We start from the raw sequence: 27,584 nt of genomic DNA on the forward strand, positions 1-27,584 counted from the left end.
ATAACGATGAGGGTTTACTAGACATTGCAAATATTAACTTTACTCACTAATTTATAATGAATCACATTTTTATTTTTTATTTATTTAATGGACATTACATATATTAATTTCCTCTCTAGTTTTTGGGCTTGACTTTTTTCTTCATTAAGGGAATGGTTTACTAAGTATACAATAGTACCCATATACAGACTGTCATTTAAAAGAATTAATTTAGGTGCCTTACAGTAATTCAATGGGTATGAGCTGCAAAACATTACAATGATTGGCCTCAGGATAAAAAAAAGAAAAAAAAAGAATTCAGACAGGTAGGACATATTAATATGATTATCAGTTATGAACCAATAGAGAGGCCAGGTTCACAGTCTAAAGTGTGCTTGTATGAAATTATATACTATATATCAAAAATGTGCATGTTGGGTGTAAAAGGGTGGAAAAAAAGCAGATCACTCACAGAAAACCCTGGTGTCCTGATTGTTGAAACAAACACAGATTTGAGGAGCTAGAATAAATTATACCATTTAGTTTATCACTTTCTCAGCATTAATAATTGATTTTTATTAAGTTTATTTATTACACATGTGGTAAGGATCTTTTCATAATGGTTGTTATGGGCTATGATACTTTACTCTTTGTAATGTATTTTGAATAAACCCAGAAAAACCAGACCAGAAAAACTATGTTTACTTTAAACAACCAGTCATGTTGAAAAAAAAATGTACTTTCCCTGACCTATATTGGGCTTCACTGCAAACATGGGCTCACTGGTTTAGCAAACCTTTAGTAAACCCCACCTGAATGTAGAGCTACTAAATTGTGACATGTCATTAACTGATAGTGTTTGAGCCAGATTTGTCATTGTTGATGTGCAATGTTTATTAACTAGGACTATTTTTTTGCTTTTTGTTCCTTTATAAAAAAAATTAGTTACTTTACTAACAAGCATTTGCTTTAGCACAACAAAAAAAGGAAGTATAATTAGCTTATCCCACTTTGTAAATCAATTTGTATGCATGCCGATTCATACCAAACTTCTATTTATACAAAAAATTGCAACAATACAGTTATCTTTTCCAGTCCTTTTTGCACAAAATTTATTTACAATGTTTACATAAATGTTCCATGATGGGACTATGGAAAAAAAATGTATGCACGACTGATGCCTTGCTGAGAAATAAAGTCAATGTATTAAAAATAAATCTTCTACAGTTCTTGCTTTCCTTTTTTTGAGCTGCATGAAAACAGGAAGTGATGCACAGATTGGTTGTCGCTGAATGGGGACACTGATGCTCCATTGTGACAATTATGCTCCAAACACATTGCCTTTTGGTTTCCATGCCTCCTCCTACCAGCCTCCTTAAGACACTGCCTGGCCTGCAACAGCTGATTAATCATTGTTGATGACTGCAGTTTTTCCCATCCTTCCCGATTTACATCTGTTCAGGCCAATTCAAATATGGTGAGTAAATGAATTAGACATGCAAATTCAAGCCCCAGGCTAGAGAGAAAGACGGAGACAGAGAAAGAAAGAAAGAAAAAAAAAATAGACAAAGCTGCAGAGAAAAAGCGCATGGCTGAAATCCTTGGATTGAAATAAAAAAAGATCTTCTGCCTGACATACTTATCATAATGTTCTAAAATGACCTGCAAATGAGGACTTTCAGTCGTCTGCAGGATAACTGTAAGGCTTTAAGTAAGGAGGCTTCTGGAGGAAGTGAAGAGCTATGGAAACAACACACATAGTGTGGAAAAATTTCACATTTTTTTTAAAAAAATCTATAAGAAACAACATAATATGGTTAACAGTATAATATCATTTACAATATTTCACTCTTTGTTCTCTTAATGTCTTATATATGTATTTATCGTGTCCCCAAAAAAGTTGATTTTCAGCATCTGCTTTTTTTTGTCAGCGTTCCCTATGTCAAAGTATGTTCTTGTTCCTATGTGGTGCCAGGATTGGAACTCTGGTGTTGTGGCAGAAAGACAACACATGAAATTTGCCATTTCGGAATTTCAGACATTTTTCCCTTAAATTATTGGGCATGTATGTCCATGACATGCCCACTCATGGTGGGGTCTCCTGTGTTAAGTACTGAGGGACTAGAGGCTGACATTGGCATTGCAGGGTGAGAAGGTCCCCCGTGCATCATCATCGCTGGGTGGTGATGGTGTCCAGGAATGTAGGTATGCATAGACGGCCCATGGCGCAGCTGAGTGTGATGCAAGGGCATCTGTGATGGAGGATAACCTGGTTGTCCCATACTCATGCCCATTGGCCCACTTGGAGATATGTAATTCCCTGGCATACCTTGCAGTCCTAAGAAAGAGAGGGTAAGAAATAAGCAAAATAACAAAGTTTGCCATTGTGTTCATCTGTTTTCAAAATGAAGTAAAAAGAATAAGCATGCATATAAAATAATATATAAAAGAAAAACTTTAGCTGGGGGAAAAGTGATTTACTTTTTTCTAATGTGAACTCTAGAAGCACAGTATCATGGCTTAAAAATCATTTCCTAGCACCTGTACTGATTCACAAATGTAATAACTTCAGAATGAAATCAAAACTAGATCATATTGTAATCCACTAGTAAAAGTATAGCTAGTATTGTCCACAAGATCTGTGCTACTGGCAAGTTTTAGGTTAATATGTTAAATCAGATACAAAATATCTTCTCTGAAACCATGGATGAAAAAAATAATATTCAGATATGGGCTATTCTTACAGCTACAAAGGACATTTCCAGAGTCAAACCTTCAAATTAATAAAAATAATCAGACTCTAATTCTCACTGGAATAATGACTGCCAAAGAATTAACTTTTGGGTGGCCTAAGATGGCTACATCTCACCCTGAGAACAGCCCTTCAGAAATCTGCTTATCTTTTCCCAATGATCACCTGACCAGAATGGCAAGTGCTCTTCATATAATGCTACAACATAGTGCACTGATGATGATGATGATGATGGTTTGTTTTATGTTCTAATGGCAAAACGGGAGTAGGTAAATGGGCACTATTCACTTTAACCACTTTAGCCTTTTAATGTTTTTGGCGACACAGAACAGGAGATGATCGGTTATCTCTTCAACAGGGACACTGGCTAAAGCAAAAACTATTTTAGAAGGGAAGGAAGGTATGTTTTATTGCTGTATCTGCCTTCTTGACTTGGTGACAACTGCACCTCCGTTTCTTGTACAGCTGCCACAAAAAGAGGCAGTTATGGAAAATTTTCTCCATGGTGTTCCAGACATAAAATTAGAACCTGACAGGAGTTTTATCTACCCCCACCTCATCCAATACTAAAATGTGCCAGGAGTTAGGTATTTGGGCTCATTCACATTGCTTGCACGCTAAACCAGAGTGATTTAGTGTGCCGGCAAACTGTTGGTTTCAGCTGCAATGAGCCATTGGTGGTGTGATGCGCATTTCGGCGTGTCATACAGTTCTCTTTTTTTGTCAACTTTATGCGCAAGTGCATAAAGTGACATTTCTTTCAGCGTGGTGCGTTGTGCTATTGTGCATTGACATATGGTGCCTTGCTGTGTGCGGTGATAAAATGCAGTCTTCTTTTTAGCTCCACTCACTGCACCACACCTCTGGGCTGCGCTGTAATGCAAACAAGATACATGGGGGTTTATTTACTAAAGCTGGAGAGTCCAAAATCAGACTCCCTTCTGCATAGAAACCAATCAGCTTCCAGGTTTCATTGCCAAAGCTTCATTGAACAAGCTGAGGTTAGAAGCTGATTGGTTTCTATGCCGAAAGGAGTCTGATTTTGGACTTTCCAGCTTTAGTAAATAAACCCCATAAAGTCCATCATGAATACTGCTGCCAGGTTCATCCACCTTACCAACCATCAGAGGTGTCTGCTACCCCTCTCTGGCAATCCCTCCACTGGCTCCTACTGACCAAATGAATGAAATTAAAAATACTATAACTTACAAAGCCATCTACAACTCTGCCTCCAGCTACATCACTAACCTGGTCTCAAAATATCAACCAAACGACTCTCTTCCATCCTCCCAAGACCGACCCTCTGCTCACTAGTTCCCGTGTCACCTCCTCCCATGCTCACCTCCAGGACTTCTCCTGAGCTTCTCCCATCCTATGGAACTCCCTACCCCAATCTGTCCGGCTATCTCCTAATCTATCTACCTTTACACGATCCCTGAAAAAACTTTCTCTTTAAAGAAGTCTCTCCTGCTTCTAACTAGTAAACTGCCTTTTATTTCCTCCATCAGCTCATCCCCCACAGATATTACCTTTTGTATCACTCAACCATTCCTCCTTGATTGTAAGCTCTAATGAGCAGGGCCCTCTGTTTCCTCTTGTACCAAATTGTTTTGTAACTGTAATGTCTGTAATGTCTGCCTTCATTTTGTAAAGCACTGCACAAACTGTTGGCGCTATATAAATCCTGTATAATAATAATAATAATAATATAGGACAATTATTTTCTATGTGCCCTGGTGGTGACTGACAGTCATCCAGCATGGAAAATTGCCATTCACTGCACTATATGTAAATGGCCCCTTAAACTTAAAATAAATATGTTCTATTTGTATAGTTTGTAATTAAACATGTCTAAGGATTTGTCACAATTCACTCAATACTCTGCTTCCTTATTGTGCCATACTGACCATATTATCTCACTGCAATCTACCAGGCAGACTTTGTATGATATGAAATAGCAACTTTTTAAAAGAAATCAACTTTGAATCTATGTGATCTAGGTTGCCTAGGTTTTAGGTCACCTGAGGGTATTTTAAATGCAAGAAAGATGTACTTTTTATTTAAAATAATAATTAGATTTGGTAATTATACAACCACTTTAACCCCTACACAATCTGATTGTTTTAAGTAATGCTCAAATCTGCTGTGTTGCTTGCTGTTTTTTCCTATGACCTGCCTCATAGAATCAGACTGGTCAATCTGAGACGAGACAGACATGTTCTTAATTGTCTATATTCAAACCGTTCCTTACTTAAAACCTTTCCGAAAATACACCCTGTGCTATTACAACACAAATCACACTACTTAAGAGCCCTCTTCACACACTTTAAAACTATTCAATAAAAATAGTTACTAAAATACTATCATAAAATAAAATGCATTATTTAGGACTGACGAATGGAAGCATTTCTGCTCCTTTTATACATGCAAGAAATCAATAACTGTTAGCAATTAATTCCTTCCTTGTGATCATGAACGTTTAAAATAAATCAGACTACAAACTCAGTCAAGCTTTCACTAAATTTGAGAACAATGGGGAAACGGAACGTAAAACAATAGCCCCCCTGCTTTCTGTGGGCCTCTGTCTTCTGCATGGTTTGCTCTAGTTGATGAAAACTGACAGGTGTATTGTCTCAGAGAGCTATAAGCTCCATAATCATCAAGGGTGAACGGCATAACGCTATTCCTAAGTAGGTTCAATTGGCTTTAGTTCTAAGTAATGTTGCAGCATGAACACCTTGGATTCAGGTCTCAGGGCTCCAGCAATGAAAGGCTGCTTAATCTAGCCTAAAGGAACGTTTTTCTTTTTTTTCTTTTTTTTTTTTTCCCACTTACTAACGAAAATTGCTTATAAAATATACCATATCCACTGGTCTTTAATCAAAAGTAATGATATTTTTCATAATATCCTATTAATTTAATTGGTTATGAAGCATAGCATACATCATTTAAATTTAATTGACCCAGAAATTAAGAAACAATATTTAGATTAACTAAACTGGGAATGTTCATGATGTGTGAGACAGAGGCTGATGGCTTCCCAGAGCTTGATGTTTGATTCAAATTCAGGGTACACACAACATTGGCCTTGCAATTAGGAATAGATTAAGAGCAAGAAGGAGAAAAACAACAAACCGCAGCAGCCCTTTTTTTTGATGGCAGAACAATAACAGAAAATCAGATTGCGCCTGCACAGCTCTGCATTCCTTTAGGGAAGAATAATATTTTCCTTGCTAAATAATACAAAGCAAGATTGTGGCCCACTATTTTCAATCTCTCTCTCGTTCTCTCTAGACTTCACTGGGGCTGCCGCTGAAGATTGCATTAATGATCTCTATTTTTGTATACTGAATGAGTCAAATCCATTTGTCACACTGCAAGTGATGGCATACTTAATTTGGATATAGTCAATTAGCCCAGGCAAAGCTGCACAACCTGCTGTGCACACCTCTATTTTGTATTCTTTTACTTTCCTTTTGCCACACATAATCCTATTATAAAGGACAGACAAAGAGAAGCAAAGTGGAATTTCAAAGTTTTTCTCGGATGGAATCTTGTATGAAGCTGTGTATTCTTTTTTTTCTTTTTTCGCCTAAGTCTGCGTTTACTTTGCTTTTAAAAGTCACTGTTTGCAATCTGGTGTCTTGCAGGTTAGTGAAGAAGTGTAACTCATGCATCAACTGTGGTTAGGCAGATTTATGACACTACAGGGACATGCTCTTTCCTCTCCTTGCACTGCTGCAGACTGCTTACATTTTGCAAATCAGTCTGTTGCCATGGCAACCTGCTCCCCCCCCTCACCCCCTGCCTGTTTCTTGTTTTGTCATGTGGTCAGTATTGTACAATATCAACACAACAGTAAATGTACAATGTGAAAAGTGCTCTATGTAACAGAAAAACATTTTATTTTTTTAAAAATCAGTAGGAAAATAAAGGATACCTGGATTTTCATGGAAAAGGAATGAACAAGCATGAAGCTATGGGCAGGGAGAATACACATTAAGAAAGAAAACACATAAAAATAAAATAAAATCCTAGACAAAATAGAAACAGCAGCCCCCGTTGTACTTACTTCCCCCTTGCTTTGCCATTGGTTAACTAGATGATGGTTACATGTAGTGCCATTGCCCCTCCATGCCCATATTCATGCCCATTCCACTCATAGGTCCTAAAAGGGAGATAAAATCCAAGAAGAGGCCAGCAGATCAGAGAAGTGAACAGAAAGCACCAAAAGACCCCATGTCATACACCATTTGCAAGGAAATCAAGGCAAAGATAAAGCACCCAGATTGACACAGCCATATTTTGATTGGCAGACAGATCAAGATATAGCTAGATAAGATAAGGTAGGCTATCAAGGCTCAAATTAAACATTTAACTCTCTGGTTGACATGTGCACAGTTAGGCAATAATACTATATAAAAGAATACGAGAAGTAACCAGTCTTACCTGGCGCTCTAATTCCCATGTGTTGCTGGCCGTCCATTACAAAACCTCCCATCGGTTGTCCGTCAGGATTGTAAGGTGTTCCTTGACTTACTAAAAGCATAAAAATACTGTTATGGTCTAATCTCCAAAGGACACAATCACTTAGACAGAGATGCAATAAAAATACTAGAATAAATGAGAATAGCTGACCATTGTATTTGTTATAGGTTTTGAAAATAGTTCAATTGCTTTGGGCCACATCTACACTTTTTTTTACTTTCCCCACATTTTATAAGATGGTAAAATAATATGTAATTATTGAAACATTATATCAATACTCCAACATTTGCAGTTCACATACAACAGGAATCTTTGCATGTTGAAAAGTCATAACTGATAGAACTTTAGACAAATTAGTAACTAAAAGAAACCCAACACCATTTTTTCTGATCGGCATGCCATTGTAGTAAATGATGTTGATATCTCTTGCTTGGTATCAAGAGTATACAACACAATTTTGTTAAAACAAGGAGTAGAGATTCAGAATTCCCAAAGACACTTAAAATAAGACTCCTGCGTTGTATTGTAGGTTTTAGTTAAACACATAGCAAGCGTGATTTCAAGTAAAATGCCTTAAGGTAAAGATAAAAAAGATCTACCTCTGTGGGAGTCTTTGAACTTTGTTGAGTCCAATAAGTGATACTGACCCTTTTACCCTTTTGACAGGTAATAAAGTTTACCGCATTTCCACACCAAGCCATGCACCAGGGAGTGGTCAAAGTAGCAGAAAGTATAGCTGAGAAGAAAAATTCATTCAAAAAGTTGAAATGTGTAGAAAAAAAATGCGACTTAAACCAATTGTTGCACCACTACAAAAATAGAGGACTGATGCCTTGCTTTGTTCTACTCCCGGCATTGCTTTTATTTACCAGGTATTGGACCTCCCGGTGAATGGCTTGATGATGGTTTTCGCCTGCGTGACTTGAAAACAGTTACTATGGGGGACTTGCCTGCTCGATTGGACTGGTCTATCATAGGCTGGACTATTCTTCTTCTAGCATTTATAAACCTGGAAAACACACACAAAATAAATTGGATTATTGGCGTATTTCTGGATTCATTTTCTGCAAAGTTCTAAGAACAACACATTACAACCACATGCAAATGCTCTTTTATTTGTCTGATTGCTGTATGTTAAACTGCTGAAAACGTAAAACTAATCAGTAAAGTGCGGTACACACTATGAGAAAATCGGAAGAAAAATTCTGTATGAGGAATGATCGTTCAATTTCCCATATAGTGTGTACACAACGTTTGACATCCGATTCAGACTTTTCAAATGAAAATTTCCGAAAAGAGACAAACTACAAAATTTTTCTATACGATCAAAATTAACGATTTTCGTTTAATGTGTACTGTTTTCGTATGGGAAAAATCAGATATGAAAGACTGCGCATGATCAGAAACAATAAACAACAATAATTTACGCTACGTTTCTACGTCAAACAAAAAAAAAGCCTTTGTCGTTCGAGAATTTTCGTACAATTAGTTCAATCCTCAGGTTCAACTTGCTGTGAAACATCGAGGAAAACCAGATGATCTTTTGCCTGATTTTCTTATATTGTGTACCCAGCTTAACTTTGGGTTACGCCACTATATTCTTCTTTCTATGGTGTTTTAAATGTAAATAAAGACAATAGAACTGAGGTTTTAGCAGACAACAGAACTACTGTAGTTTAGTCAAATGTTCTACATGGAGATACATTTTCTTTGAAACCCACCTAACCCCTGATGACCTTGCTCAGTACAAGTGCATCCTGAACTGATTTATGTTTGCCTGCTTTTACCACAGTTGGACTTTTCCATTTAAGCTCTACATGAGGGAATTAGTCAGGTTTGCTGAAAAACAATATGTGTGCCACTCTACTTCCAAGTCTATGGGGGAAAGTAATCGCAAAACGCCTTGAAGGGTGAAGTCTAATACAATAAGTCTAGCATGGCTAGCTTTTGTTTTGTGGCTTCTTCACAACTTTTAATAAAATCCTCCCTTTTCCTTTGGAGTTTAATTCTATTTTAATGCCCACTATTAAGATAATGAACTGTGATGGCAGTATACCATCAAATGAGGGAACGTCTGGATTTTTATCACCACTTGCTCACACACTGCTGGGGAGTTCAGAACAAGGCATTACACTTATAGGGGTTTTTTTTTTACTTTTTCAAAGAGTGGGGTCAAGACAAGGTCAAAGCCACAGAGCATTTGCTCATATAATCCTATTTTCTTCAAAAATCATGAAAGGTCAAAAAAAAAATGGTTAACTTGCTGACCAGCTAAAATTACAGCAATACATCAAAAGTATGAATGTTGCCCTTTTATTTACTGTTTAAAAAAATATATGTTTTATTTCCAGTAGTAATGGCAATCTCATGACATAATGGGCAGCACAGTGGCTAAATGGTTAGCCCTTCCGCCTGGCAGTACTAGGGTCGTTGGTTCGAATCCCACCCATGGCACCACCTGCCTGAAGTTTGCATGTTCTCCCTGTGCCTGTGTGGGTTTCCTCTGGGTACTCCGGTTTCCTCCGACACTCCTAAGACATGCTGGTAGGTGAATTGGATCCTGTCTAAATTGGCCCTAATATGTGTATGAATGTGAGTTAGGGACCTTAGATTGTACACCCTTGAGGGTTAGGGACTGATGTCAATGTACAATATATATGTAAAGCGCTGCACAAATTGACGGCGCTATATAAGTACCTGAAATAAATAAATAATCATGGTTATGTGTACTTCACAAAACAAAGTTTTCAAGAGCATAGTAAAACTCTTTGCACTCGTTTATGGCAGTAAGCAGCAACAGATGATATACTATTATTGGTGATATATACTGATTAATTAGGTTAAATTATCACATTTGTAAAAATACAATCATTAAATATGAGGAAATACATGAAAATATAAGTACACAGGGAGTATGAAGAGATAGAGTACCTCACTGCTACATTTTACCAAGCTTCACGAGGCAAGGGTGCCAGGAGAACATGGGAAATAAAATCCCCCCTCCCTGTCGCCAACTGTCTACCAAAATTCATTAAATAAAGTTTAATTGGGTAATCAAGGAAGGCTACACAATCAAAAACATTTTTTTTTTTAAATAATAAAATGGCATAAAAGTTATTACAAAAAAAGAAATAAACAAACCTATTGTCATGAACAGCCTCTTTGACCTTCAGTTTAGAGTGCATGTATCCCACCCTTTGTGACACACACAAATTTCTGAATGCTTCCCCTGGCAGGAGGTCTCTGCATAAACACTTTCCCGTGGCCTCCTCAGACTAAGGTCCACTTGCCATTGTTTCTTAGCCGCAGTTCCACAGGGATCGGTATGTGGTGCAACTGTCTGCCTGTTTAACTCTCATTCATTAGAAATGGCAAATTATAGATAGGCTGTAGACTCCAAGAGTGTGAAAAAAGCACTATATTTCACTGAATGTGTATGCACAAGTGGGCATATTAAGATCTCCATCAAAATAAATAGCAAAAACAAAAATGAAATATAAATATTTTATCATTTTAAAGAATTTTGGCAGCTGTTCAAAGTTTTAAAGATCCCCTTTTGCCTGCTAGTTAAGAAATTTACTTTTTTCTTTCTTCAAAACAGTCATTTCTTTGTGTGCCTTAAGGGTGCATTCACATGTAAGAGACTTTTCCTTCTGGGTAGTAATAAAATGGCATTCTTGCTCCTCCCAAAAGAAGTCAAACTGAGGTCAGCATCCCATCCTCATATCTGTTTAAATAAACTGGTCAAGCTGTTTGTTTCCAAGGTGGCCTTTGACCTTTTCTCTCATCCCTTCAGAAAGCTTTTGCCGTGCACACCAGTTGTGGTTTATAACAATAAATAGTTTGAAACATCTACAAATGTGGAGCTGTTCTTATTGCTAATGAGTTATTGCAAGAAGTCCATCTAATACAAAAGTCATATCGTGGATGCATTGCTAAAAGAATACCAAAGCTTGAATTTCTCTAGATAAACATTATGGGGTTGATTTACTAAAGGAAAACAGACTGTTCATTGGGCAAGGAAAGATGCACTTTGCAAGGAAATTTTCCCTAGAGCTAAGTAAATGAGGTGAAACTCTTCTGACTTCCATTATTATTATTATTATTATTATTATACAGGATTTATATAGCGCCGACAGTTTGCGCAGCACAAAATGAAGGTAGACATTACAGTTACAATACCATTTGGTACAAGAGGAAACATAGGGCCCTGCTCGTTAGAGCTTACAGTCTAGTATCTAATCATGTAAAAAAGTTTTTTTTTTGTTTTTTTTTTATTTTTCCTTGAATGGGATTGGTTATTCTTTGCATAGTGAGATTTTACTACAGTCACTGAACACTGGGGAAAATTCTCTTGCAAATGAACAGCCTTTAGTAAATCAACTGCTATGTGTCTGCTATTCTAGCTTGAGGTCCAGGTTTAACCACTTGCCCTCCAGAGGATTTTATCCTCCCCCCCCCTCCTGACCAGGCCATTTTTTGCGTTACGGCACTGCGTTATTTTAACTGACAATTACGCGGTCATGCAATGCTACACCCAAATTAAATTGACGCCCTTTTTTTCCCACGAATAGAGCTTTCTTTCAGTGGTATTTGATCGCCTGTGCAGTTTTTATTTTTGCGCTAAAAAAAAAAAGACCGACAATTTTGAGAAAAAAAAAACAATATTTTTGACTTTTTGCTATTAAACATGTCCAGTAAAAAAATGTAAAAAATCAAACTTCCTCATTAATTTAGGCCAGACTGTATTCTGCTACATGTCTTTGCTAAAATCCCAATCCGTGTAAATTAATTGGTATACATGAAAGTTATAGCATTTACAAATGGCCGTATATATACTGGGTTTTTTCATTTTTTATTTATGTTACTAGTAATCGCGGCGATAAGCGACTTATAGCAGGACTGCGGTGGGCATTCTGACACTGGTGGAAACTAACTTGGTGTCACTGGCATCCCCAGTGACACCAATACAGTGACCAGTGCTAATAAAAAGAACTGACACTGTACTAATGGCAATGGGCATGAAGGGGTTAACATCTGGGGCCATCAAAGGGTTAACTGTGTGCCATTTTACTTGGTGTTCTGTGTTTGTGCTTCACTGTAAGCACACTGCTTTGCATGGCTGCGCTGTGCACAGCCATGCAAAGCAGTGTGTTGGAGCTGACAGGGAGGAGAACTCTTTTGTTTACTAACAGTTCTCCCCCCCCCCGTCAGAGATCCTTGGCAATCACGGGGCGCCGGCAAGCAATCATCAGCCGGGACCCGTTGATTGATAGCTATTGCCGCAAATGGCGGTGAGGGTAGGATGCGCGTGTGCCTCACAAGTGTCCCCTATCCGGTTATTCAAAACCTCATATATATACGTGACTTTGCACAGCACTGCCACCCTGTAGCAGTATTTCTGCTATGGGGCAGCGCTAAAGCGGTTAACTTAAAGTGCAAACCCATGGTGACAGAAAGTGGAAATATGAAGTAAAAATACAGAGGTTGATTTGAAGACAAATAGGCTATTCACTTAGCAAGGTTGCATGTTGCAGTTTGAAATGGAATTTTCCCAAGAGCTTAGTGAATTTGCAAAAAATACCTAATCATCAAGGAAAAAAAAAACCCAGCATTTATGCTTGTACATCATTGGTTGATGGAAGTCAGCAGAACTGCCTTGCAAAGTTAGTTTATGTGCTTTTAGTTAAACAACCCCAAAGTATATTTACACAAAAAGTGATAGTTTTATCCCAATTATGCTGAGTTTTCAAAATCTCAAAAGCGCAAATATGCAACAAAGTACCACTGCAGCCACGTTGTGTAGCTTTGAAAAATTTCCACCACAGCATTATATAAATATAGTTTGGAAGGCTTTATCTCTCTGGAATGGCAGGAGTGATTTTAATAACCTGTTTTCCTCTAACAATGTAGGGGAAGATTAATTGTCCTCAGTCTGTACTGACATTCACCCTAGAGTGTTTTAATGACATTAAGTTGCAAGCTCCTCAGGGGCCGGAGCTAAAACAGTTGCCTCAAATTTCTCTGATTCAGAATAAATGGATGTTCCACACAATATATTTTCCATCCATTAACTTTATAAAGGTAGCTAAAACAGGAAAATATAGTCATTAGGTTTGTCTGTTTATAATCAATGTTTATAAAGGTAATGGGAAGTGTTTGAAAGAACAGTACTGCATTTTTGTAATCAAAAATACCAGCTACAAATTTATCATGTTACCTAAGACTTTGGATTTCTAACATTCTATCTGTTCAAGAACTTTTCCAGTAGAGTAACACTGTGTAAATTACACTCTAATGTTAATTAGTTAATGTGCAGAGCACTTTCAAACAAGTGTCATTTGCCTTAAAATTTCTTTAAAACTGCTACCACAGCTTTCCCTTAATTAAATGTCATAACATAAAAATGTTTTAGCTTTTATTGCATTGAAACAACTAATTATCTTTATGATCATCATACTTTATTCTCTTGCAGAGCCTCAATTATATGCAATGGTGAATTTGCCAGATTAATACAGCCTTTAAAAACATTACATATTTACAGCACGCCATGTATTAGATTGAAATACATAAATACAACTGTATGTAAAGGAACAAAACTTTCATGGTGTTTTTGAGCTGTTAGATAGTGTTCTGGCACACTAGAAGCTAATTTCACAAATTTCAGAAATAAAAATAATAGGTGCATTTAAAGTTGACTCCACTTCTATTTACGAAGAAAGGCATCATGCTAGCTAGGAGGCAAGTATAGAGTGTAAATCATGCTCTACTCAGGGTCAGATTGACATAGTGCTAAATTGGCCATGGCCTAGAATGGCAGGACTGCCAATAATTCCACACAGCCATCTACAAATCAAGTTAGTGACTGTCATTAAAAAATTCCTAAATCCTAAATTCCTAAATAGGATTTTGTAATTTTTGTAAAATCTTTTTCTTGTACTCCCTTCAGGAACACACAAGTTCTTGGACTGCTGGGTTATAGTGTCATCTGCAGGAGAAATGGACGCTGGAAACAAAAAAAAGGTAGCCAGTACAGGATAACCTTTCGTGGGGCCAATTTAGACACTTGCCTCGCAGAGGTTATGGTTACAAGGAATACCACACTGAGTCACAGGGAAACAAATGGGGAGAAATATGAGAGACTGTAAAAAAAAGTCTAAATCAAGAATTGAAAGGCCATCTGCACTGAAATGCCTTTGCTAGATGAAGACTTCCTAGCTTTTACCATTGCAGGGATCACAAACTTACAGATACCCTTGTCTCACAACACATGATCTTCAGAAGCCATGGCATCACAGCCAGTGACTATGAAGTAGAATGGCAAATCAGCCTCTGGGACAGAAGATCCTGATGTTCTATTAGTCCCCAACAGAGTGCCTGTCAAGAGTCATACTAGGCTGTGTATCACATCTGCCTAGGCCAGTACAGAGCAATTAAGACCACCAGAATTCCCTCCAACTAAATCTTGTGAAGAAAACAAGAAAGGAGATTAACAAAAGGAGGGGCATAGATTAGGGTATACTGACCCCATGGAGCCACCAGACCATCCACTGCATCTGGAAACAAACTGTATCTAGAAACAAACCCCTCCAGTTATTAATGAGCCTGAAAGCCAGGATTCAGCATTGCCCACCTGCTACACAGGTCCTGTAACACCTCTAGGTGTAGAGACCACTCCTCCAGGTCCAGGACCTGAGCAAGTGTACCTGCCAATTGCCTACACCAAAGGTAGGATCATGACATTCTGCCCTGTACTGTATCCAAACTACTGGTCCTGCCATGGGGAATGTGTCTTCACTGTTGCTAGATAAATGCCATCACTGTGGCAATGTCTGACTGAATCCAGCTTGGATTACCTTTTAGCAGGATGGTCCAATGCTGTTGAGACAGCTAAATCACCCAAAACTCCAGAATACTGTTCAGGAAACGAGTGCCACTGACAGTGTGCCTAGGACTCCTTCCCAGCCTGACAGGCTGGCATTCGTCATAAAGATCCTGAAAAAAACAGGATAAAAGAACTTCTCCAGTTCCAGAGCCAGATTCTTGGGCTATCTGGACTGGAAAGTTCAAATCTGAGACTTGAGAGTCTGAAATTTATCTTGAGGATGGAACGCTCTGACCTAAGCACTGTCCAGGACTAGACCCAGATAATCCAAACAAGTTTATTCAACTGAAAAAAAAAAAAAATCAAGATCCACTCAATCCACTGCAACGTCTGGACAGTCAAAGCCACGTAATCTGGCAGAGCCCACACTAACTGTTCTCTCAGCAGAAAATCACCTAGATATCCACAATGGTGATGCCATTAGACTGCACCAGGTATATTACTATGATGATAATGACCCTTGGGTCAGAGGTTGTGACGAGAAGACAGCTGAGTCAGATCATTAGGAGCCTCCTTCATATAAAAGCTGAGTGGGAATAAGTCCTGTGGTGTGCCTGCATACGCAGAGTGACCCCCATTTCTGTTTACCAGAGATAAAAAGTGAAGACTAAAGAAAACTAGCCAAGAGTAAAACTAATCCCCAAACTGCACATATATACTATGATACCAAAGGCAATAATTAACAGGGCTCTGGCCAGTGCCATGTCCACTAAAATACAGTCTCCATAGAAACCAGAAACATGTTGGAAGGGAATTTATTGGACACTCAGAAGCAATAGGGTGATGAACAGGTAACATCTGTGTGAGGGTAGGTGAAGCTGCATGGAAAGTGCAATCTGTGTCTGTTACTCGTCTTGTACAATCTGATTGTCATCTATTACTCAGTCCCCATTAGCATAGAGCCCACTCTGGCTGTGATCAACCTCCATTAGCATATAGCATGCATGTTTGTGGAGAAGGTTCCACATAGTCAAGCTAATTCAAGGTTCTGCCAGCTTCCGGGGATTGACAGTGTAATTACACACTGATAACTGGGTTTACACATGGAAGAGACAGCAAGTGTGAAACAAATGTGCTGCTTAGACTTTTCTAACTGTTCATTCCAGTCATTCTTAAGATGTTATTTACTCTTCTTACTAAGTAAGCAATCAGAGTGTGTGCATCTTCATGCAAGCTCCTGCTCATTCCCTTGCGCTCCCGCACAAGTGCTTACTGCTGCATCATCAAATGTAGTTGAGGAGAAGGAGGGGGAGAGAAAAATAAAACTGTAACCGTTCCCCTGTATAGCCTGAGCAGAAAGAAATCCCCAGACATACTAGCCTGACCTGAATAGCGGAGTCCTCTGTCCACTGGAACATGGATGGGTAGTCGCTGCCAACTGCAGAGAGAACACCATTATAAGTAGTGAACTGGAAACCTGTGCTGATTAGATTACTGGAAAGCTGTCCAGGATTTCAATATCCAGCCTGAATTTACCAGTAGCTGAAGATGACTTGAGGAATGATCAAAAGCCATGGCTGTCGCAGACAGAATATCTGTTCTTGTTGGATGAATCAAGAGATTCTAGAATTGAACATATCCATCTTGAATTTACCAGCGCTCATTAGCTGAATAGACACTTCTAGGATTTAACTTATTTGGCATGAATCTACCAGCAGCTGTGGAGTAATAAAAAATCTTTCAAACGAACGGTGAACATTAGAGCTTCAAAACAAGTCCACGCTCCTGAGAACAAGCAAAAAAACTTGCATGACGGTTGAGAGCTGGGTTATCCTGTACTGGCCAACATTATTTTGTTGCCAGTGTCCATTTCTCCTAAAGGCATCAGTATAATCCCACAGTCCAAGAATTTCTGTGTCCCACAATGGATGAGAAAGAAATAAGATTTCAGACACATGTCCCAACTTCCAGTCCAATCTGACCTCATCCTCATTGTAGCTGCCCCTGCAAAGTTAATTTTGGTTCCTGGGGTAGTGCACTGTGTACATACAGGTACCCCATTCTGCCTTTGTACACCTAGAAATAATCTGCTGGTAGAGTTGGATGACAGCTGTTTCAGCTATTCTAGTCATTCTATATGTATTGATACAGAGTGGGCAAAATGGTTAGCCAAACTATTGTTTTAGAAGGAGGGGAGTGTAGAAAAACAATTGGTCTAGGGGAAGAGGAAACATAAATCTGCCCTGACTTTACTCATTGTCCACAATCATATAATCCATCACTAGGGAGTTTTGGTAAATGCAGCTGGGACCTTTGCATGGAGAATTTTTCACTTCTGTAAGTAGATGAAGGTACAGGTCAGATGGTGCCCAGATGTCTTCTGATCAGTTGTGGCACTAGAGAGTAACATCTCAAGCCTAGCTTTATCCTGTACCTCTTTATACCTCATCTTCCATTCAACTGCTCTTTCAGATTTTGCTAATTTCTTCATCTTCACATGAAAACTGGTAACCCAAAAGCTGATGTAAATTTACACCTTATGAGCTAATTTATATCAATAAGGTTGGACCCTGAGACTATCAACTGAACAAAGGAAAGGGCCCACTTAGTTTTGAAGCCTGCATGGGGGATGTTTTAGTGTTACTACATAAAAGAGACAAAAGATTAATGTCTTAATAAGCTTGTAATATTTTCCTGTCATGGTAAATAACTCTAGCTATAGAACCCTTCCTCTCTATAAAGTGAAATCACTGTGACAAAGAAGTAGTTTATTGATATTAGATCACCATAATTAACAATCTACAATCTCAACTTCTAATACTTATTAAATTTGCAGCCTGTCGGGAAAACCAACCAAACAACCAGCGACAACTTCACACATAAAGTTACACTTTGCCAGTCTGAACTAGCCTTTGTCTATCCGTTGTCCTGCTGAATTTGGAACCCCAAACTGCATAACATTATTCACAATGTAAAAGAAACATAGACTGTATGCATGCTTCACTAACCACCTACTTCAGAAACATAATATTGGAATTTACTCAAATCACAGCAAGACCATCAATCATACGAATCAGTAGATTTTCCTTCAAGCCCAGCTCTCCTCCTCAGGCAGTAATGAAAAATTTGTACCATGCAGGAAAAATAGAGCACTATGTCAAAGCTTTTCCACTGTAAGAGTATGATAAAACACCCAGGGTAAAGATGATCAATTAGCTGACAAATGAAATGATGCGAAGACAATACTGAAGACATATATGTGTTTGTGTTTTTCGACTTTTTAAGCCTATACATGTAACATGGATTTTAAGATGGCTGCAGGTTTGATAACAACAAGAAAAAGCAAGAAATGTCACAATTTGCATAATTTTTACCAAGTCTTTTTGCTATTATTTCAGGCAAATATATTTATAGAGCTCTAACAAAAAAAAAAAGAAAAAAAAAACAGCGAGCCTTGTAATGTAATACTAGGAGCACTGTAATTCTGTTAAAGTCAGAAGGTTCACTTAGTTTACCCTAATCTGAGTTTTACATACATTTCCCATGATACCTTGCAATCAGATTGAATAGGACTTTCATGTTGCCTCTGGATGTCTTTTCAGCCTCTTGCCAATCTGTGCAACCTGGCTCCCGGAAAACTACATCTCTGCATTTACTGTTGTCTATGTCAGGGGTGGGCAACTGTGGCCCTCCAGATGTTGTAGAACTACAATTCCCATGAGGCATTGCAAAACTGACAGTTACAAGCATGACTCCCAAAGGCAGAGGCATGATGGGACTTGTAGTTCACCAACAGCTGGAGGGCCACAGTTGCCCACCCCTGGTCTATGTGATCAATAATGGGCATAATCAAACGAAAAGGAGACTAAGCCTAGGTTCACACGAATGCTTTTTTCAGCGCGTTTTTGCGGCGTGTTTATGTGTGTTTTTACACACGCTTTTAATGTACTTTCTTATTTCATGCATTTTTTTGTAGGAGGAGAGTGGATTATATACACAAAACTGCATTTTCCATGCACTCCCATTGGCATCTAAGGGATCAAAAACGCACTATAATGCATGAAAAAGAAGACTTGAACCTTTTCAAAAATTGCACTGCACCATGTTGCATTAGCAGCATGACAGAATACTCAGGAGAAATTGCATGGGGCCTAAGATGAATGGAATTTGATTTGTCTAAAATAAGTGGTTGGAAACTCCAAGTCACTGCTAACAAGACATACTTACACAACAAGGTGAACTAGTGTACCCAATCAATACCAAGTTGAAAAACAAAAAAATGTTCATACTCATTTGTCAAGATTAGCTGGAGTGTACCTTTAATATAAGCTCATCATTAAAGGAATCTTGTACCAGGAAAGTATGAAGCATGTCTACTTCCTCTGAAAATACCTGTTTTCTAACTGTCATAATGATCCAACGGCTTTAGTATTTTCTGAGTTACTGTCCTGGACATATGCCATTCACATGCGGTTCTCTGCAGTGCCAAATCTCACTGCACCACACCAAAAGTAGTCCATGCACTACTTTTCAAAAACCACTGCAACTGGATCATGGTACAAAAGTACATGGTACAAAAGTGTATGTATGAATGTGAGTTAGGGACCTTAGATTGTACACCCCTTGAGGGTTAGGGACTGATGTGAATGTACAATATATGTATGTAAAGCGCTGCGTAAATTGACAGCGCTATATAAGTACCTGAAATAAATAAATAATGAATAAATAAAAGTACCATGCGATCCAGTGCAGGCAGGGGTGAATTTGGGGTGTTGTTAACTTTTTATTTACACCTGCTGCAGATCGCAAATGTAGTGCGTCTTGCAGGTGGTTTGAATTGCACAAGAATGCACAGTTCATTCCTGTGCAAAATGGTGTGAATTGGCCCTTAAAGAGATACTTTCTGATATGGTGTTCTTTATTACAATGCATTTCTGTGCTCAGAAGCAGAAGTATCACACTATGTACTTCATGTGAGCCAGCCTTTCTCAAGCTCTTTAATACAGAGGAACTCTTGGAATAAATTTCATGTCTCAGGGAACTACTAAATTATCACATATCTATTTCAGCACATTTGCATGGTCAGAAAGTTGTAAATATAATAATACATAAAGAATAACGAATGTAGAGTATCTAGCACATTTGACACCCATAGTAGCTAGTTTTATTTACCACTCCCCTACTTTATAAGAAATAATTTTTTTCAATAACAATGATGAAATTGAACAGATATTAATAATGGTCAGAAAGAAACATCAATTCCCTTGCACCCTTTCACATTGGTAGTCAGTGGAAAAGTGCGTTCTTATATTGGTAGTCGGTGTAGTGGTCCCATGCATTGGGGGGAAGTGGGAGAAGAACACTCTGACATTGTTGACCAGTAGGATAATGGCTTCCCTTACACTCAGCTAAAAAGATAATTGATATCAGTGGTTACTGGGAGTTAGAAATTCTTCACTACTCATGGAACCACTAGCAACATATGGAGGAATCCCTGGGTTCCATAGAATCCTAGTTGAGTAACCCCGATCTAAGCTAACATTTAAAGGTAACCTGTCACCAAACAAGAGTGTTTGGGCATACAGCAGTTAACTAATTATAAGCAGATTTGTGCATGCGGGTCTGTCAGTATCTGGACTAATTTTACTGAATTACGTTGAATAGTTTTCTGAAGGAACAAAACAGAGAGATCCCTTTCTTAAAATGTTACCTAACGTTCCCTTACCATGTTACCTTGCACGTGACAGGCTTGCATTAAATAAGAAATAACCTGTTTTCCACAGCCCTACTGTTACTATGTATTTTTTATTATCACTCATAAGTGCTAAATATTAAAAATAGTATACTGTTAGTTGAGCTGCTGTGATATCCTCATATTCCTGTGTTCCTCCCTTGCGTTGGAATCCACCAATGTACACAAGACAAGACTGCTGAACGTCAGTCACTGTCTGATATGTTAGACAGTGGCTTACTAAGCTTATAATATGCAAGCCTACATAACCCTGGAGTTATTTCATGTGCATTCTTCCACTACAAAGCATTTGATAAATATTTATACCAAGCTGAGACTTCACTTACTCTTTAAAGTTTACAGAATGTGGGTTACACATTTGACTTTGTGATATTCATACATATTTTAGCATAAAACACAATAATTTATTAGTACCACTTTCTGCAGCAAAAGCTGTTTTCAGGCACACATGTAACCCAATAAAACATCAAACTGAAACATTGGCTTCACCTGAACACATTGCTTCAGATTTGTAAAAGTCTGCAACTGATTTTGCACACTGATTGACATTGGTTTGTCTTAAAATCATGTTTACTGCAACAAATTAGGAAGATCTAACTGCACATAAATTTTTACACTGGCATAGACATAGACAGAACATTTACCAGGTAATTCAATTTGCTAAAGAAGAAAAAGTGTTCAAACAAATAATATAAGGTGTTGGCTAAACTTATTTTCAAGTGTGAGTCACTTGATGCAGTGCAACAACTCCAAAACTGCAAAAAATGCAAATTTGTGGGAATCTACTGCAGGCCAGCAAATGTCTCTTGCTTGAGATGTCAATGTAATTTCTTGTACCACTTGTCCCAGTGATGCTTCCAGCTAACTAATCATGTTGGCATGCATGGGTATTCTCTTGTTGGTGGTGTTTGGGTGGTACTATGAACAGCAACACTGCTGCCCGTGTAATTGCCCAGACTCATCAGTGGGTTATGGTTTTAATATGTGAAACAGCCAGTGAACCAGCACACCTACAGCATGGCAAAACTTTACACAGACCGCCAAAAGGGGGGATTATGAGACAGAAAAAAAAAGCTTAGAGTCGGTGAGGCACAATCTGGACCAGCTGCCCAAGGAAAACAGGGCAATTCAAACACTATGCTTTGGGCTTTCTTAAAGACAAAAGCTGCAATAATACTGATTCACGTCTTTCATTGTTTCAGGATACTTGATGTTTACCAGTAATTCAACTATGGAATATTTTTTATAATTACTAGAATTCTCCTTTACTGCGATAGCTCACAATTTATGTTTTCCTTATGCCAGAGAGTTGTGAATACCATTGACAATGAGGAAACTAATAAAAACTTGTTTGATACTGCATTCACACTTAAGCCAGTCATAGACAGTTTGAATCCACCCATGTATGGGCAGGTTGAATGCACCCAAGTGGATTGATCAATCAACTTGGGTACAACTAGCCTGTCAGGTTTTACATGCAATTACTGCTAGTACCTAATATTTCTGCTACCAGTAATCACTAGTTCTCCCAGAGGTGATGGCTCCCCCATCTGAACACATTGGCTCCACAGGAGGGATTTCCTCCATCAACACTGACTGTGTTGATGGGGGAATCAAGAGATTTTCTTTTCTGAAACCTGTGTTTGCAAGAAAAAGGAAATTGCACTGTCTATTGCCGGATTTAGGGGTTGATTTACTAAAACTGGAAAGTGCAAAACCTGATGCAGCTCTGCATGGTGGCCAATCATCTTCTAATTTCAGCTTGTTCAATTTCTTTGACAAAAAGAAAAAACTGGAAGCTGATTGGTTTCTATGCAGAGCTGCTCCAGATTTTGTATTTTCCAGTATTAGTAAATCACCCCTTAGGGTGTTGTCCGTGTCTCTATGTTATCACCTGTTTTAGTTTAAAAGAGTCTTAAAAGAAAACACAACCTTCAATGTAGTAGCTTTATCCTAAAAATGTCTAGTTTTGTAAATTCCTTCAAAGTTCATACCTGTAGTTTTTATATGTAGGTTTACTTGCCCTTTAACTAATAACACAGAATGGATATATATGAAGAAAAAAAAACAGTATAGTCTGGCAACATACAGAGGAAGCCCTATCAGGTTACAATAGACAAACACCCACATGCCTTATAAAATATTAGTGAAACTGTTAAATGACCCAGATTTCATTTTAAGTGTACTGTCGCCTCCTTAAGTGAAAGGAATCTCTTAATTTTCAAAGCTGACAGAGAAGGCAATGCATCATTTACACACACACACACACACACACTGCATTCTGCACAATGTATGCTTTCAATTGCACTTCTTTCCCTCATGCCTCTGGCTCTCCTTCATTTTTAAGAAGAGAAAATTGTTTTATCCAACAAGGAGGCAACATTTGCCCCATTTTCAATATTTCAGACTGGCTTTTTAAGGTCTAAAAAACTCTGTTTGTTTTATGGAGGCATGGCCTGGGGCTGTAATGTGATGTAAGGGAGAAGAGGTCTCTGAGGGCATACTTCTCAGTTTGCCGCTGCTGCGTTCTGCACTGCTTAATTACTCTGCACCATTCTTGGCCACTGTTGACTCAAAATAGGTGTGGATCAGGTCTGTGCAAGCAACGAAATACCAGAAAGTCAAACTTTGTGTAAACACACTTGGAGAGATTTAACAAGAACAGACCAAAACCTGACTTGCACAGAAGGTCTCAACTTTGCTTAGTTTTTCAGAGTTTCTTAAAATGCTTTTGAAAAGAAAATTGTTCTGTCTTTTTTTTTTTAATATAAAGTCGCTTTATTATTATCTGCCAGAAAATTAGAATTACAACTTGTATAATACTGTAAAGAAGCCCAATTATTATTGCCTTTATTAAACAGGATTAAAAAATGGTAGAGACCCTTCTATGCAGGAGCAATGAGTAGTTCCCATCTCTAAGAGGTCTCCTGTTTCTCATTACACCAAGAGCAGTGAGTTCTAATCTGTATCTTTAGTACCATCTGCAGGGGAATCTGAGCTGTCCATTCAAATATTCAGGCCCTCTATTTCTGTGTGGACAGATTTCTAGTCTAGCTTTCCAGATCTACTGCTACTTACAGAAAGGCTATGCATGTTAGGGACCTGTTCATATTACTTGACTGAAGGGTCAACATCATCTGGGATAAGTTTAAAGAAAACCCCATTAGGCTAGGTTCACACTATTGCAATCCGATTTTGATCTGATTTTCAGTGCAGTGCTACTTTTTTGTTACTTGCATACTACTTGGACGCTAATAGGATGTGGTTTGCATAATCTATGGGGCCAAAATTGCATTGGAATCATGCCATAACAGTGCAGGAACCTTTTCCAAAATCGCATTGATGTGAACAGACACCACTGAAAATAATGTGATTTCCATTGCCATGGGATTCTGTGCAACTCAAGTCACCTGAAATCACACTAGCGTGAAGCAGACCTTAAAGCGTTCATAATGAATGTCAACATAAGGTAGCTGATTCTGTACAGTGAGCTCAGCCTCACTGAACAACATTTTTGAAGGATGCCTTTTCTGGGTTATATATTTTAGCTAATCACATCCTTCTTTAAGAAAATATTACAGTCAGAATCTGATGGGTTACTGCTAGGCAATACAAACTGCCCTCCTTCCAGACCCAATAATCATAAGAATTAATTAAAATTTTCCTTTTTTTTTTATCAAAAAATAAAGTTTATTAACCAAACGTTAGGATGTTCCAGAGCATTTGTGCCACAATTAAGGTATAAAATAAGAAAGCCTCACAAAAGACATTCAAAACATCAGCATATACAAATGTTAGTGCTGAATCATGAGACGTAGTGGCACTGCTCAGAAGCTGAATGTCAAAGGAATCACCTCACCGGCATATATAGGGGAGCAGTGCCCCAGTGTCAGTCCAGTAACTTACATTGAGGGAGAAGAAAAGACACCGCTCTCCCTCCTGTACAGTCCTGTGTGTAGAAGATGATCTCTGTGGATCAAGCCCCAATGGGCAGGACGAAACGCGTCAGTGGGTGTGGCCAACGTGATGACTGAGGCCTTCCTCTACACACGGGACTGTATGGGAGGTGAGAGCAATGTCATTTCTTCTCCCTCCATATACAAATGTTAACTACTTCCATACTGAGCACTTTCACCCCCTTCCTGCCCAGGCCAATTTTCAGCTTTTAGTGCTGTCGCACTTTGAATAACAACTGGTCATGCAACACTGTACCCATATGAAATGTTTATAATGTTTTTCACACAAATAGAGCTTATTTTGGTGGTATTTTGTTTATTTGCTAAAAAAGCTAAAAAAGACTGAAAATTCTGAAAAAACAGGTGATCTGTCATCAACTGTGTCCGGTGGACACAGCAGGTGACAGATCATGCCACTGTACCGTGGGGCACATTTCCAGGAGGACATCACATGACGTCCACCCGGAAAGATGAAAGTTCCACCCAGCCATCATTTAACCTCCCTAGCGGTCTGATTATGTCCATATTTCTGTGCTCAAAGTGGTACATTTTTTTGCATGGAAATATGTATTTTTTTTTATTGTAGGCCTGTAATTTTTAGGAATAACTCACTGAAATCTGTCCGAACAAGAGTCTAGTAAACATTCCGGGTAGGATAAAACTTGAAACAAGAAATTATAAATTATAATTTAATAAATAATCATAAAAAATAATAATATAATAATAATAAATTTAATCCAATAATATAATCAAACCAAAAACACTGAAAATTGAAATATAGCGCCAAGTTCGCACATCACTGAGCAAAGTCGCAAAATCGTTTTCAGTGTCTGATGACGAATTTCCCCATGAATCATTATCACTCAATTCTGCAAGTAGTTCTGATTTACTATCGCTGTTCTCTAGCTGGTCTAAAACCGCTTTTGACCTAAAGGGACGCTTTTTGGACGCCATGGACGTTTCTCAGTTTCCAGGCAGAAAGAACAGTAAAAATGCAGGCAGGGCACAGGACAAAGCACTCGGAACAAAATGTATGTGAAATGGTTTGATACAGCAATGTTTTACTATGTGATTTTAATGATTTTAGTGAATGTCACTTTTTGTCATTTTCAAATTTCACGCCGTTCCATCTCCCGTACGTCCCGACGCTCGCAGGGGACAGAACCCAGATGACAGATGCCGGCATCCGCTGGATTACATTGCCGGGGCACTGCAGGGGGGACATCGTGGGAGCGCAGGACAAGGTAAGTGATCGAGGGATCGCGGAGCAGCGCTGCATGGTAAGCCCGAGTGTAGCTCGAGGTTACCGCTTGTGGTACTGAAACTTTACCCCGAGCTGCACTCGGGAATACCGCCAGGGAGGCTAACAATAGGCCAGGTGGGAGGTAGCAAAATACTATCATATCCTACCTAAAATAATCTAGTCAGCACTCTATCGCATCATGGTGAATCCTCAGAATAAAACAGAAAGTTATGTTTACAAAAATTCACTAAGTACATAATAAACAAAGGAAGGGAGACATATTATAAGTAGTTATCATTCCAGGTGCCAGTATGGATGACCCGCTCTTTGTGGGGATGGAGCGGATGAACTTTTCCAATGGAACAGAATCTGTGCCTGAAACCGGGCTATAGATACAGCCTCTTTATTTAACAAGGGCATCAGACACCACATCATCTAAAATGCCAAGCACATATTGTAGTGGGTCAGCAGTAAGAATCATTTGAAATGCCCGACTGAGAGTGTGTACAACAGTATCCCAGTATCTGTATAGCTTGGGACGTGTATTTTCTTTTAAGCAAAACAAGTGAACCATAAGGTACAACTTTTCATGGCACTGTGCTAGCACATAAAATCTGTTTCAGTCACAAGTAAATGTTGCCTACTTTGTAACTACTATTCAAAATGCAAAAGAAGTAATCTGCAAAGTAGGCATCATACCACCCTAAACCTAAATGCATATTCTAACTTGTTAATTTTAATGAATTCAAACTGGTAAAATTTGAAATAATCGCTTTAGCATTTAAATAACATAAAGAGGAAAAACTGATGCACGCAAACCTAGTCATGTAGCATAGATCATTATGCATCATCAATGTATTCTTGCCACAAATTAAGCAAGAGGTCATTTGTAAAGACTATGATGTCATTCAAAAATGAATACATCTGCCATTGGATCTGCAGCTAATCAAATGACTGACATGCTGGAGAACCGTTGGAAGCCCATTTTCTGCTAGTACATAGACTCAACAGAAAAATCATTTGGAAGTCCTAAATTTGACTGGAAATATTTTGAAGAGTATCTAAAGAAAGGCAGGAACAATATTTAAATCATTCTTATACATTTGTATCTAAAATATGCTTCCTATCTACCAATTAAACAATATTTAAGGAAAACTCAAGCGGGCAATGTTTAAAAATGTAAGAATGGACTGAGTTGCTTGTAACAACAAATTCATCAATTGGTTACATTTTCTAGTTTGTACTCAAAGTACTCAAAGCTATAAAGTGGTTTATACTAAAACTGAACTGATTTGTATTTTTGTCTTTCTAGTCCTGAGATTTACACAGCCATGCTATGACCACAGGCAGGTTGGTTGCATGTCTTTTATCTCCTGCAGTTGAGCAACACAGCTAGGTTATCCTGTTATTGGACATTGAAGAAGCAGCAGCAGCAGACCGTTAGGGTCATCTCTCTGCTCCTTTTGCTGTCAGCTTGTTCTTTGTAAGCACAGGAGAATTCAGGACTCCTAATTGGCCCCACTGGCTTCCTGATAGTTCATGTTAAGGAGTTCTAAATACTAATGCAGCTTCATGAACCCAAAGTTTTT

At 38.4% G+C, this 27,584-nt stretch overlaps 1 protein-coding gene across 2 annotated transcripts in view; it reads right to left on the bottom strand.

Annotated features, from left to right (window-relative positions):
* Positions 1 to 1,061: 1,061 nt before the first annotated feature.
* Positions 1,062 to 27,584, bottom strand: part of LOC149442236 (homeobox protein Meis1) — a 192,235-nt gene continuing 165,712 nt past the window's right edge. The window contains exons 10-13 of one of the 2 annotated variants that reach the window (XM_089656327.1): positions 8,170 to 8,228; positions 7,181 to 7,270; positions 6,804 to 6,899; positions 2,178 to 2,317 (exon numbers count right to left, since the gene is read on the bottom strand). In XM_089656327.1, coding sequence (XP_089512453.1) covers positions 6,841 to 6,899; positions 7,181 to 7,270; positions 8,170 to 8,228 — 208 coding nt within the window. In that variant the 3' untranslated portion in view covers positions 2,178 to 2,317; positions 6,804 to 6,840. Of the gene's footprint in view, positions 2,318 to 6,803; positions 6,900 to 7,180; positions 7,271 to 8,169; positions 8,229 to 27,584 lie in introns of both variants that reach the window. The other variant, XM_089656326.1, reaches the window with a different exon arrangement.

Source organism: Staurois parvus, unplaced genomic scaffold, assembly GCF_062004578.1.
Source record: "Staurois parvus isolate SC_StPar_1 unplaced genomic scaffold, SC_StPar_1.0 ptg000898l, whole genome shotgun sequence".
In the NCBI taxonomy this organism is placed as follows: Eukaryota; Metazoa; Chordata; class Amphibia; order Anura; family Ranidae; genus Staurois; species Staurois parvus.